General features: G+C 38.0%; 4 protein-coding genes and 1 non-coding gene across 9 annotated transcripts; 2 read left to right on the forward strand and 3 right to left on the reverse strand.

Moving 5' to 3' along the window:
• Positions 1–1,512: 1,512 nt before the first annotated feature.
• LOC111278732 (receptor-like protein 51) lies at positions 1,513–3,931 on the forward strand. 2 transcript variants are annotated; one of them, XM_089764885.1, is made up of 2 exons: positions 1,528–2,876; positions 3,756–3,931. In XM_089764885.1, the coding sequence occupies exons 1-2, from the start codon at positions 1,632–1,634 to the stop codon at positions 3,795–3,797; spliced, it is 1,287 nt and encodes a 428-aa protein (XP_089621011.1). In that variant the 5' UTR covers positions 1,528–1,631; the 3' UTR covers positions 3,798–3,931. The 2 variants fall into 2 exon arrangements, with proteins under 2 accessions (XP_022721091.2, XP_089621011.1); XM_022865356.2 differs by lacking the exon at positions 3,756–3,931 and having other exon boundaries at positions 1,513–3,439.
• A 1,795-nt stretch (positions 3,932–5,726) lies between these two features.
• On the reverse strand, positions 5,727–7,476 carry LOC111278130 (large ribosomal subunit protein uL5). The gene is made up of 5 exons (XM_022864638.2): positions 7,334–7,476; positions 7,122–7,229; positions 6,981–7,023; positions 6,701–6,896; positions 5,727–6,107 (listed from the first exon to the last, which is right to left on the reverse strand). The coding sequence occupies exons 1-5, from the start codon at positions 7,334–7,336 to the stop codon at positions 5,909–5,911; spliced, it is 549 nt and encodes a 182-aa protein (XP_022720373.1). The 5' UTR covers positions 7,337–7,476; the 3' UTR covers positions 5,727–5,908.
• Positions 7,477–7,565: 89 nt separating this feature from the next.
• On the forward strand, positions 7,566–9,533 carry LOC111278129 (uncharacterized). Of its 3 annotated transcripts, XM_089764888.1 has the most exons (4): positions 7,570–7,704; positions 8,250–8,576; positions 8,732–9,079; positions 9,276–9,517. In XM_089764888.1, exons 1-3 carry the CDS (start codon positions 7,611–7,613, stop codon positions 9,067–9,069), a joined length of 759 nt encoding a protein of 252 aa, XP_089621014.1. In that variant the 5' UTR covers positions 7,570–7,610; the 3' UTR covers positions 9,070–9,079; positions 9,276–9,517. The 3 variants fall into 3 exon arrangements, with proteins under 3 accessions (XP_089621015.1, XP_089621014.1, XP_089621013.1); XM_089764889.1 differs by lacking the exon at positions 9,276–9,517 and having other exon boundaries at positions 7,566–7,704; positions 8,259–8,576; positions 8,732–9,231; XM_089764887.1 differs by having other exon boundaries at positions 8,732–9,533.
• Positions 9,534–9,774: 241 nt separating this feature from the next.
• On the reverse strand, positions 9,775–11,650 carry LOC111278131 (large ribosomal subunit protein uL5-like). Of its 2 annotated transcripts, XR_016344123.1 has the most exons (6): positions 11,506–11,644; positions 11,290–11,397; positions 11,127–11,169; positions 10,841–11,036; positions 9,968–10,282; positions 9,775–9,889 (listed from the first exon to the last, which is right to left on the reverse strand). XR_016344123.1 is itself a non-coding variant. In XM_022864639.2 (5 exons), the coding sequence occupies exons 1-5, from the start codon at positions 11,506–11,508 to the stop codon at positions 10,084–10,086; spliced, it is 549 nt and encodes a 182-aa protein (XP_022720374.1). In that variant the 5' UTR covers positions 11,509–11,650; the 3' UTR covers positions 9,861–10,083. The 2 variants fall into 2 exon arrangements, 1 of the variants encoding a protein (XP_022720374.1); XM_022864639.2 differs by having other exon boundaries at positions 9,861–10,282; positions 11,506–11,650.
• A 32-nt stretch (positions 11,651–11,682) lies between these two features.
• On the reverse strand, positions 11,683–11,755 carry TRNAE-CUC (transfer RNA glutamic acid (anticodon CUC)). Its single transcript has one exon. It is a non-coding gene; the product is annotated as a tRNA-Glu (tRNA).
• Between the last annotated feature and the right edge of the window lie 256 nt (positions 11,756–12,011).

Below are 12,011 nucleotides of genomic sequence, written 5' to 3' on the forward strand. Positions count from 1 at the left end.
AAATAAAAATTAAATGTTACAATATAAAAGTCACTTTTAAAATTTTACAAGAATTAAATGTTATATATTGAGAATTATTTTTAAAATTTTAACATTTTATGTGATCTTGATTTTAAAATTTTATAAAATTTTAACCAAAAAAATTTGTAATACTTTAATCTTATATCAAAATATTTTAAAATTTTATTATAATATATAAATTTCATGTTAACTAGTCAAGCAACTGAAATGGAATAAGACAAGAATCTCTGGAGATCTTTCCTCTCCGCTTACTCGATACAGGCTTTCCTATTGTAGAAGACTTCTGCCGAATGGCATAATTGTCCCATTTTTTCCTCAATCTTCAAAGAAGAGTGACTCCTCCTACTTTTCCTTAAGGGAGTTGTTCATTAATCACCAGATATAAAGCAAAGGGCACTGGCACTGTTCTCATCACTGGAATCTCGCCTGGCAACCCAGACAATGTGTTTTCTTTCAAAATCCTTTTAGGAACCCTAGAGTAGATCATCTTGTATAAGTTATCTGCGTAAAATTTTATGGTACAAAGTTCTCCAAAAAAGAAAATATTTAGGAAGACATCTTTTTTGTGTGCTAAGGAAATCCCAGGTTTTAACATTACTAGAATATGTCAAAACTAACAGGTTGGGTTGGAAAATCACAGTGCCAGCAATGAAACCCTGGAAACATAATAGAGGAAACCAAGATCCCAAGGCATACATGATGATTAGTATGATGTGTGCCTCTCCAAGAAGTTACATCAAATTCTAGTGTAACTATAAAGGAAAGAATTCTTGGTGTGTAATGATAACACCCAGATCTCTAAAAGAATGTGGATCGATTCAACAAAGTGATAGAAAATTAAGTTATAATTCAAGTTCTTGATAATCTGTTAGAAAAAAACAAGAAAAAAAAAAGTGAAATTAAGATTAGATGAAGACATTTTGTCTTCCAATCCTTGTTAGTTTCTTCTTTGTACTGTGAAAAGTTTGGGCCCAAAAGAAATACTGGTACTGAACACTAATTGAAAAAGGTTAGAAAGTAGCTGGAAGGTAGCTGGCAGCCAAGTAAATCCAGCTGAAAAAAATAATTATTGGGGGGGGTTTTATACTTTTGTTTATGCCTTTAGGGGTCAGGGGTCAACTACTTTGTATTAAGCTGCATAAAGTTGAAATTCAACTTTGACCCTTGTATACTTGTATTATGTTTGCACCTATAAATAACAGAAAAATCTCAGATTCTGCCCTTTGTTGTATATCTAAGCAAATTGCGACCATTTGGGCAGCATCCCATGGACTGCACATAATAGCCTTTAATTACTTTCCATTTTACATTGCTAACCATGTCATTAATGGGCAGGATTAATACTAATTCCAAGTTTTCTCTTTTTTCTCTTGTTTATCTTCATCCAATAGGAAGCAGTGAAGTGCAGTTATGTAGATGTAAATAACATCCAAATCCAGGACAAGAATAAAGTCTTGAGTCTTGACCAACTGTCAAACCCCACCCAATCCCACATGCAAATGCAGCCCCTCCCCTGCTTACTTCTTCGTTGCGTCTCTTACTCTCACTTCTCAGTCATCACTTTACTTCCAACTCCACCTCAGTGCTAACTCACCCACTCTCTCTCCACCATGAAACGACCAACCCCACCATTCTTCCTGCTTATCCTCCTCTTTCTTCTCTCCACCAACTCTGCCGCTACCACCAAAAATGCCACCAAGCCAGCCACTCCCCCCACACTCTCCCCTACCCCCTCTCCCAGATCCTCCCCAACGCCACCTACCACCGAAACTCCCTCTTCCTCTCCCTCTACTCTAGACCCCAAACAAATAGAAGCACTCCAATCCCTCAACATTCCCACCACACGAGACCCTTGCATCCAACCTTCCCCTCACAACGCTACCATCTGTGACAGCTCCAAGCCCTTCCGCCACCTCATTTCTCTCCACCTCTCCAACTGCTCCGCCGACCTTTTCCTCTCCTTCACAGCTCTCAAGTCTCTCTCTTCCCTCCATTCTCTCTCCTTCACCAACTGCCACACCTCCCCCATCCGCTTCCCTTCCGATCTCTCTCTTTCCCTCACTTCCTTCTCCTGTATTCGCTCTCTGCGCCGCCTCTCTGGGGTCTGGCTCTCACGTTTCGTTAACCTCACTGATCTCACAGTTTCCTACACTCCAGTTATCACCAGCGGCCTTTATGTAATCCTTGGAAATATGCACAAGCTGAAGACACTCACCATTTCTCACGCTAATCTTACAGGCTATCTTCCAAGGCACGTGCCTCTGAATCTGACCCATATTGATTTATCTGATAACAAGCTCAAAGGAAAGATACCAACTTCCCATACGCTTCTTCAAGATCTTGAATTCTTGAATCTTTCTTCAAATGCCCTAAATGGGGAGATTCCTACTGAGTTTGGTGACTTGATATCATTAAAAAATGTATCTTTGGCTTCCAATTCTTTTTCTGGGTCAATCCCGGATACCATGTCAGCTATTCCAGGCTTGGTTCATGTTGATCTGAGTAATAACCAGTTAAATGGGACTGTCCCAAGGTTTTTCTCAGAGTTGAGAAGGTTGAAAGTCTTGAATCTTGAGAACAATGAGCTTCATGGGGTTCTACCTTTCAATGCTAGTTTCATAAAGAGATTGGCCGTTTTCAAGGTCGGTGGGAATGACAATTTGTGTTACAACCATTCTCTTTTATCATCAAAAATGAAGCTTGGGATTGCTCCTTGTGATAAGCATGGATTACCGATGTCACCGCCGCCCTCTAAGGAGTCTTCTGGAGATAGCGAGAGTGACTCTTCAGATTATGATGGTGATGGTGCAGATGATGGAAGTGAAAAGAAGGAGCATCATCACGGGCCAAATAAGGTTGTTCTCGGTTTTGCAATTGGGCTTTCTTCAATAGTTTTCCTTATTGTTTTCTTGGTTCTTCTCTCAAAATGGTGCGGCTGAAGAAAAAAAATACTTTTGATTATTGGTTAGATTTTTAGAGTAGAGGAAATTGGTAAATTAGAGTTTCCATTTATTTATTATTGACATTGGATTCACTTGATTTATCATAAAATGGGTAGCTATAGGTGGAATTTTGAGGAAAAGGAGGAAAAAAAAAAAAAAAAGAGGCGAAGGAATCATTGAACTGGTGTGTTATTTTTTGCTGCTTTTTGGTCATTGAATGGTTAAAAGAGCAGTGGTTTCCATATTTTTCTACGAGCTGTGGGCAATGTGAGGTGTATTAGAAGTTGCTAATGCTTCGGAGGAAGAAAGTGATTAATGTGTCAATTTTTTTCCTCAAAAAATATGTATTCTTCTTGATCCTTAAGCATTTGGTTTTTGACACCATGTTCTAATTTTATCCTTTCTTGTCATTCACTGTGCTTTACTTTGATTCAATTTGTTCTATTTTGACAGTAATCTAAAATTTACAAGATCTCTTGTTTAAATTTGAGTTTGCTTTAGTTTTGTCAGTTGAATAGAGTCTTCAGTCAAATGGTCTTTGTTCATTTAGTGAATTGTTAATGCCCCAATGGTATTCTTGGTGAAAGGTTTTTGAGTATTGATATCAATGGCAAGTTAAGACAAAAGATAAACTAACTGTGAGCTTTCCCCTTTAACAACTTCCGGGTGTCTCCTGGAACTACTGATCTAGATATTGTTTCTCATTTCCACCGAATCCTGCTGCTGTCTTCAATTCTTGAGTTTTCTGTTAATCACATATACCTGTTGGTCTTTTGCATGTGCATCTGACAGAAGCGGCTTGAATTCGGGCTCAAAACTATAGTGTTTTTCTGAATCCTTTCTTAAATCCAACTGTTTGAGCTAAGTCGAAGCAGCATCAATTAAACGTCACTGCCGATGCTTTTTTATATGCATTGCAAGTTCAGTCACAGAGAGCACAAAATTGTTGTTTCCTTCATATTGTGCTGATGGGAAAGGTAAATGTCTTTGGCATGTGGGCACACCTGTAGACAATCTTCTCTGTTATTATGAACTTGGAGCCAAATTGTTGGACGTGGATGGATTTCTGGATGTTAAATTATTTGGATAAAAGTGATGATACATTATGACAGATCCAACTGTATTGTTCCTGCAATAGTTTGATGGCTGGATCCCGGCTGCTATGTAGCTGTTCAGGCTTTTGATTACGTACTAAAATTTGAGATTCCATGGTGCTTTCACTCTCAAAATGGACCAAACCATGTGGATGGATGGGCAGAGCCATCAACCATAGCCAGTTTAAAATTGTACTTCTTAAAGTTTCTGATCTAATATAGGGAATAACGTATGCAGCTTTCCAAGCTTTTCTTTATCTTGATCAAGGTTTTGGAGAAATGTAAATCATGATTCTTGAGGGAAGGCATGATAAATGTATATGTATTGGATCGACAATCATTAAGAAAACGGATGCTCTAATCATGGAGCGCAACAAACTAACTGATACTAATAATTATGGCCATCATCCTCTCCTCAATAATAATCTTCATTTCCATTTTTTCAATATTTATTCATCTTCCATCATAAAAGTGACCAAGTAAAAGAATTCTTTTACAGCTATTGCAATCATACCCACACAAGGTTTTGGCAAATTTTTTTTAAAAAAAGGCAAAATAAAGCCCATACCATGAGCCTTCACCTGCAGTCATGTTCCAATGAATCCATGAGCCCTCTTTACTCATTGAATTGCAGTATTTTATGAGTAATTAGTTTTTTAAAAAGTAACATTGTTGTTGAGGCTTAAACCCCAAATTTCAAAACTCTATTACCTGTGGTCTTATTCCTGACAGAATTCTGTTTTCCGGATTTCCACACTTCCTAGTCCCTACTAAGAAATGGAAAATTCGAATCCATTTATGTATGAAATGATAACAAAAGGCTAGCAATTACATATAAAAATCTGATGTATTAATACAGTTAATCGACAGTATTGCTAGGGCCTAGCGGGGTGAAACAAAGAAGGTTTTCTGTGTGACTTAAGACGGTTTAAATTTAGTCACCAGACCAGAAGCCTCTGCAAGAACAATATCCATCCTTTAAATGGTGAAATCGACTTGAACCGCTCAGGACAATTTCTGTCCCAGTTTCCTAGACCATGAACTTGGACATTTCATGACAGTCACACCGCATATTCTGAGTTGCTTGCTTACTAGTATTCTTTAGCCAGGTAGCTGCAAGGTTAATAATCTACAAGCAATGGCTAACTTCGTTTTAGGAAAATAGCCCTCTTTCTTCGTCTTCCTTTACTTATTTAGTGGAGATTTCGTCTTTTTGTACCGTGGGTGTGAACTATTTCTAGCAACAAAGAGATTAACTTTTAGCCTTTATCTCCATCCATTTGCAGCCTGGGTTCTTTTTTAAGCCCTTACTGCCAATCTTCTCCCTCATTTTTTTTTTTCACTTTCACACTTTTCTGCATCTGCATAGATATTAGCTAAAAGTAGTAGTAACCACTATTTTCTCGCTCTAGCTCAAAAACACGTTCTGCAACTTTCTCAGCTAATTTAACACCATGGTAAATCCTGCAACCACAAAGAGCTCCCCATATTGTGGCCACTGGTGCAATAGGGATTCTTCCAATGAATTCTTAAGCCTTTGAAAGATTAGCAGTTCGAGAATGAAGATCTACCATGCACGTATAATGTTCCAATTTGGGCTCAATATTGCAATTCCTTCTCATTATGCAGAAAAATCTCCGACCTTGCTCAAGTTGTTAAAATAATTGAATAGAGAAAAGCATTTTCCAAGTGCTACATTGATGAAGTAATTAAACCAACAGAAAAAGTACATGGGATTTTGAAGTCAATCATAGATCACTACAAGCAAACAATAACTGATACACAGAAACTAGTCAAAATCAAGTAACCAAAACAAAAAAACAACTCAACTGAGCTCGTTATCTGTTATTCCTAAGCTCCAATATTTTGAGACTTGTTAAGGATGACACCTTCATATTTGACCTGGAACCATTTCATGGCATCCTCCTTAGTAACTCTGTGCTGAATACCAACACGTGACTTGCACCTGCGACGACGACCCACACGGTACCCAGCTCGTTCCAGAACAACATAGAAGTCCATACCATAGATACCAGTTGAAGGGTCATACCTAGAAAGAGAACAAGAATTGTAAGTTATGCCTTGCATGGAGTTCATAACATCAATATTGACTGTAACAACTAGTAGAATGAAGCTGTAAATAACTACTTTATATTAACTCAGGTATAGGGATAAAAGAACAGATATCCACAAGATTCCTCTCATGCTTAGTGGTTCCACAACCACTGTTAACCACTACATGATTGAATAAAATAATGCTAACTTTGAATGGTGTAGCTAGTTTTCAAGCAAACACAAAGTTAAGCCTGAGAGTGAAACCTTTTAAATAACTTAGCCCAGTTAAAAGTTGCATTGCTATCTCATAATATCATCCAAAAGGAAGACTAGTTGGCAAAGCAACTCCATTCCTAAGTCCTGATACCAATCCCATCGCCAAAGTTAAATAAAAACCCATTGCAGGAGTGCATTGTCATTCAGGTAGCTATAGTATCCTAATCATAAAGTTCCAATGAAAATCAATAACCTAAACCCATCAAAGATTCCAATTTTGAAAGAAGTATCCAGAACGCATTATCAATATAAAAACATCAATTACATCAAAAATTGATAGAGGTAGCCAAAAAAAAAAAAAAAAAAACTTACTTGATGCCAAGATCAATGTGCTCCTGGATACCGAATCCAAAGCAGCCAGTATCACTAAAGTTCCTCCTCAAAAGCTCATACTCCTTAACCTTCAAACCGCTTTCAAGAAGCTGCATAGCCTTCTCTCCCCTCACTGTCACGTAGCAAGCAATCTTCTCATTACGCCTGATTCCAAAAGATCTCACAGTGTATCTAGCTGCTCACATCAACCCCATATTTTTATTTTCATTGCCAACAAAAAGAAAAACTATAAAAGACAGCATTGGTTTCAAAATTTTACCCTTGGAGAAGACAGGTGTCTGACCACTGAGTTGTTCCAACACCTAAACATAAGCAAAACGGATAAACCGATATTAAAGTAAAAGATTTGAGGGCAGAAAATGAATGGGTTTTTTTTTTGTTTTTTGATTTTGTTGGTTACCTTGGCGGCACGGGTGAGACGATCACCGCTTTCACCGACGGAGATGTTGAGGACAAGTTTCTGAACTTTAATCTCCCTCATTGGGTTCGATAGTTTCTTCTCTGATGCCTTTCATAGTTAAAAAAACATTAAAAAAAAAGGTTACTAAGACATGTATTAACATAAGAGAAAAGACGTCTGACTCAAAAGATCAGATTGAGAGAGAGAGTTACCATGGCGAAGCGAAGGAGCTCGAGAGACAAAAAAGGCGGCTGCGTTACAGACGGGGTTTAAGAGAGAGGAAATTAGGGTTGGCTAAGGTTTTATCTCCGCTCCAATTTTACTACTTTGCCCTTTATTTTTTGGCCCTTTCTCTTATTTCCTTGAGCGCCCAGGTAAAAAAGTGTGGACTAGCAATTTTAGGAATAAAATAAAATGGTTTTGAGTTTGTAAATACTGCTAGTGGATCCAATTGCTTTCGAATCTGATTGAGGGTTTTGCAATCAAAATATGGCCGCTGCTGTTCTCTCCTTCCAATCTATCTCTCATTTATCTTCTTCTTTCCTTTTCAACAAGCTAAGAAAGCCTGTTTCATCTCCAACAGGTAATAAGTATTGCCACAAGCTTTTTAGATTTTCTTATCTCTCGTAAGTCCCATTTCTTTGTTACGGTTTTTGGCTGTACCTTCTGTGTTTGAGAGATCTGGTAATTACTCTCTACGTTTGAAGTTAGTAATCTGGGGAGAGATGGAGATTTTGTGTCAGAAGTATTTGTTGTTTTCCGTTTGAATCATGCTCTTTTGCTTGGACCCTCACATTGGAGCTCTAGAGAAGTTTCTCTTACTCATGGGTTCACGACCCCAACAACTTGATTTCTAACATTCTGATGTTTCAGCATGCAAATATTCACTGTTTTGGTCTGTCTCTTCAACTTTGCAATGTAGATTTGCATATTGTTCAAGACTTTCTATCTTTGTTATTTTATCTGATGTTATACACAAGAACTGGTTGAAGTCGGTGACATTATGTTTTTTTACTTCCTATGTCGTGGCTTTTGCCTTTAAGTAAGATTATGAGTACTTGAACATGTGAATTTTTTGATCTAGAAACTGAGGGATCATTTTTTGATGCAGCTTATTAAATTTGATAGAGATTGCAGATAAGTCTACGCCCTTCATCTCCCTTCAGTTAACTGTTTCAAGCGCATCTGATGGGAACAGAAGAGGAAGCCGTCCTAGGAAAAGTTCGGCCTCAGGAAGAAAGGATGGGGATGAAAGCAAGAAATCATCTGATGGCAGTAAAGCACCCAACTCATCCAGTCAGAAAGAGATAATTGCTTTGTTTAGAAGGATACAGTCTTCAATATCCGAGGAAGAGACTGCAAGTGCTAAGACTAAAACTATCAGCTCATCCAAGAATAAGTCCATAGCTGAATCAGTTTTGGATCTTCTTCACGAATCAAGCAAGAACGGGCAAGGTAATGGCATTACGTCCGATACTGTTTTAAAACATTCCTGCTTTCTCAAACATAATTGCTACCATCTAAGATGAACAGAGAGAAATAGAAGCTTAACTTTCTGGACATTTCAAAATGGTTACTTTCAAAACTTAAGAATTTTACAATTTTGGCAGACACTGACAAGGTAGGGAATGCATTGAGATGGAAAACTGGCGTCTCTAAGAAAAGGCAAGAGATGGGGGAAATGGCTGCTGCAGCAACACAGGATTTCAAGTTATCAAGGCCACCATCTAATTTTGTAAAGAGATCGCCCATACCATATGCAACAGCCCCCGGAGGAAAGAATCTTGGGCAGAGCAATGAAGTGGCTGCGACCAATGAGGGGTTAAAGTTGGCAAACATGGAGAAATTGAAACTTCCAGAGTTGAAAAAACTAGCGAGAGCCAAAGGGATCAAGGGTTACTCAAGATTGAAGAAGAGTGAGCTTGTTCAATTATTGATGTCATGGTAGCAAGAGCGAAGTAACTAGGCTTTCCCCCTTTCCCCTTTTATCTATTTGAATGAATTAAATAATCAATGTCCAACGATTTATGGGCTCTTAGGGTTGGGTTAATGTTGGCTAAACAACTAAATATTTCTAACCTGGACGTGGAATTAAATGCTGTTGCTGTCATTTCTTTGATAAAAAACCAATCCACTCCTAACCTGTGTTTGCAGTCGATGGCTGAAAAAAGTTGCTGCAGGGAATTAGTTGCTGTGAAGTCATGCATAACTTCAGGGAGGGAAACACTTGCGCAGATGCTTTGGCTGTGACAGCTTTGCAACTTCTGAATATTATGAGAATCCTTTTGTGTTATTTCAAAACTCTCCTATTTTTATTTTGAACCTGCTTGTCGATGATGCAGCAAGGAGAACTTTGTACAGTATTATTTTATGATTTTTATCTAGTTTCAGTTTCCTACCCAAAAAGAAAAACGAGACACTAACATTATTGCTTTATTTTGACACCACCCTACCCTCGTGTTAAGTAAATTGAACTTTGTCTAATTATCTTGCAGCAACCATTGATGATTTGCTGATTTATTTGACATTACAAATACGGGATCCATTTTGTTCAATTGAAGAAACATACAAGTAAATGAACATTTTAGCTTCAGGATCAGTGGGTAACTCTCAAATGATAAAGTGCAGGAACTGCTAACCTTTTGAAACAACATTAACCGAAATCCAGAGGATGCAACAGTTTATATAACTCGGACATTTCACTCGCACTACATGCCTGGGGTGACGTTACACTCGGAGTTGGCAAACTTAGGCCTTTCTTTCCATCACTAGTTCAAAATATTTGAATCAAGAAGCATTTTCCAAGTGCTATATAAATAAAGTAATTAAACCAAGAGAAAGAGTACCTAGTATTTTAAAGTCAATCATAAATCTCTTCAGGCATTCGATAACTGGTACACAAACTAATCAAAATCAAGAAGCCAAAACTCAACAGCTCAACTGCGCTCGTTAACTTCTATTCCTAAGCTCCAATATTTTGAGACTTGTTAAGGATGACACCTTCATATTTGACCTGGAACCACTTCATTGCATCCTCCTTAGTAACTCTGTGCTGAATACCAACCCGTGACTTGCACCGGCGACGACGACCCACACGGTACCCAGCTCGTTCCAGAACAATATAGAAGTCCATACCATAAATGCCAGTTGAAGGATCATACCTAGAAAGAGAGCACGAGTTGTAATTTACGCCTTTATGGAGTCCATAACATCAATATTGACTGTAACTACTAGTAGAATGAAGCTGTCCATAACTACTTTGTATTAACTCAGTTATGGGGACAAAAGAACAGATATCAATAAGATTCCTCTCATGCTTGGTACTTCCACAACCAGTGTTAACAACTACATGATTGCATTAAGTAATGCTAACTTTAAAGGTGTTAACTACTTTCAAAGCCACACGCTAAGACAGAACGTTAAGACAGAAAGCGAAACCTTTAACTAATTTAGCCCAGTTAAAAGTGCTATCTCATAATATCATCCCAAAGGAAGATTAATTGGCAAAGCAGCTGCATTCTTGAATCCTAATACCGATCCCAACCCCAAATTTAAATAAAAAAAGCATTGCCATTTACATACAAGTGCATAGTCATTCAAGTAATTATAGTATAAAGTTTCAATGAAAATCAATGACCTAAACCCATTTAAGATTATCAACATGAAAAACATCTATTACATCAAAAATTGATAAAGAGGTAAAAAAAAAAAAACCTTACTTGATGCCAAGATCAATATGCTCCTGGATACCGAAACCAAAGCAGCCAGTATCACTGAAGTTCCTCCTCAAAAGCTCATACTCCTTCACCTTTAAACCGCTCTCAAGAAGCTGCATAGCCTTCTCTCCCCTCACCGTCACGTAGCAAGCAATCTTCTCATTACGCCTGATTCCGAAAGATCTCACAGTGTATCTAGCTGCTCACATCAACCCCACATTTTTATTTTCATTACTGACAAAAAAAAAAAAGAAAATTACAAAAGACAGCATTGGTTTCAGAAATTTACCCTTGGAGAAGACAGGGGTTTGACCACTGAGTTGTTCCAAAACCTAGATAAGAGCAAAACGGGGAAGAAACAAAACAAAAATGATAAATTAATGTTAATGTAAAAGATTTAAGAGGAGAAAATGAATGGGTTTTCCTTTGTTTTTTCTATTTGTATTGGTTACCTTGGCGGCACGGGTTAGACGATCACCGCTTTCACCGACGGAGATGTTGAGGACAAGTTTCTGAACTTTAATCTCCCTCATTGGGTTCGACAGCTTCTTCTCTGATGCCTTTCACAGTTACATAAAACATAAAAAAAAAAGTTACTGAGACATGTATTAACATAAGAGAAAAGACGTCTGAATCAAAAGATCCGATTGAGATAGAGAGAGAGCTACCATGGCGAAGCGAAGGAGGTTGAGAGCAGCGGTGGTGGAGAGACAAAAAGGGCGGCTGCGTTATGGTTGAGAGTTAAATGAGAAGAGATTAGGGTTGACTAGGGTTTTATCTCTGCTCCGATATTTTACTACTTCGTCCAAAAATATGAATACGGGGAATGATAGGCAAAAAGTAAATTCCGTTGCCGGGACTTGAACCCGGGTCTTTCGGGTGAGAGCCGAATATCCTAACCAACTAGACTACAACGGAATGATGATTATAGTGTCAAGTTCATATCATATTGTAAAATGTATTACTTGAACTTTGACACTTGAAACCAGGTCCATTTCCCTGGAAAATGATAAAATCCAGTGTAACCCAAAACAAGTTAGCCTCTTCTTGACAGATCTAGTTGAAACTTGAAAGTCATTATGATCACTTAACCAAATTCAAGTACTTTGTGCGCTCGAGTGAGGAAACAGGTTCAACCCATTTGGCACTAAACCGAGAGGTCGCATAAGCTATT

The sequence above is a fragment of the Durio zibethinus genome, chromosome 8, assembly GCF_047325235.1.
Source record: "Durio zibethinus cultivar Kanyao isolate XHJ-2024 chromosome 8, ASM4732523v1, whole genome shotgun sequence".
In the NCBI taxonomy this organism is placed as follows: Eukaryota; Viridiplantae; Streptophyta; class Magnoliopsida; order Malvales; family Malvaceae; genus Durio; species Durio zibethinus.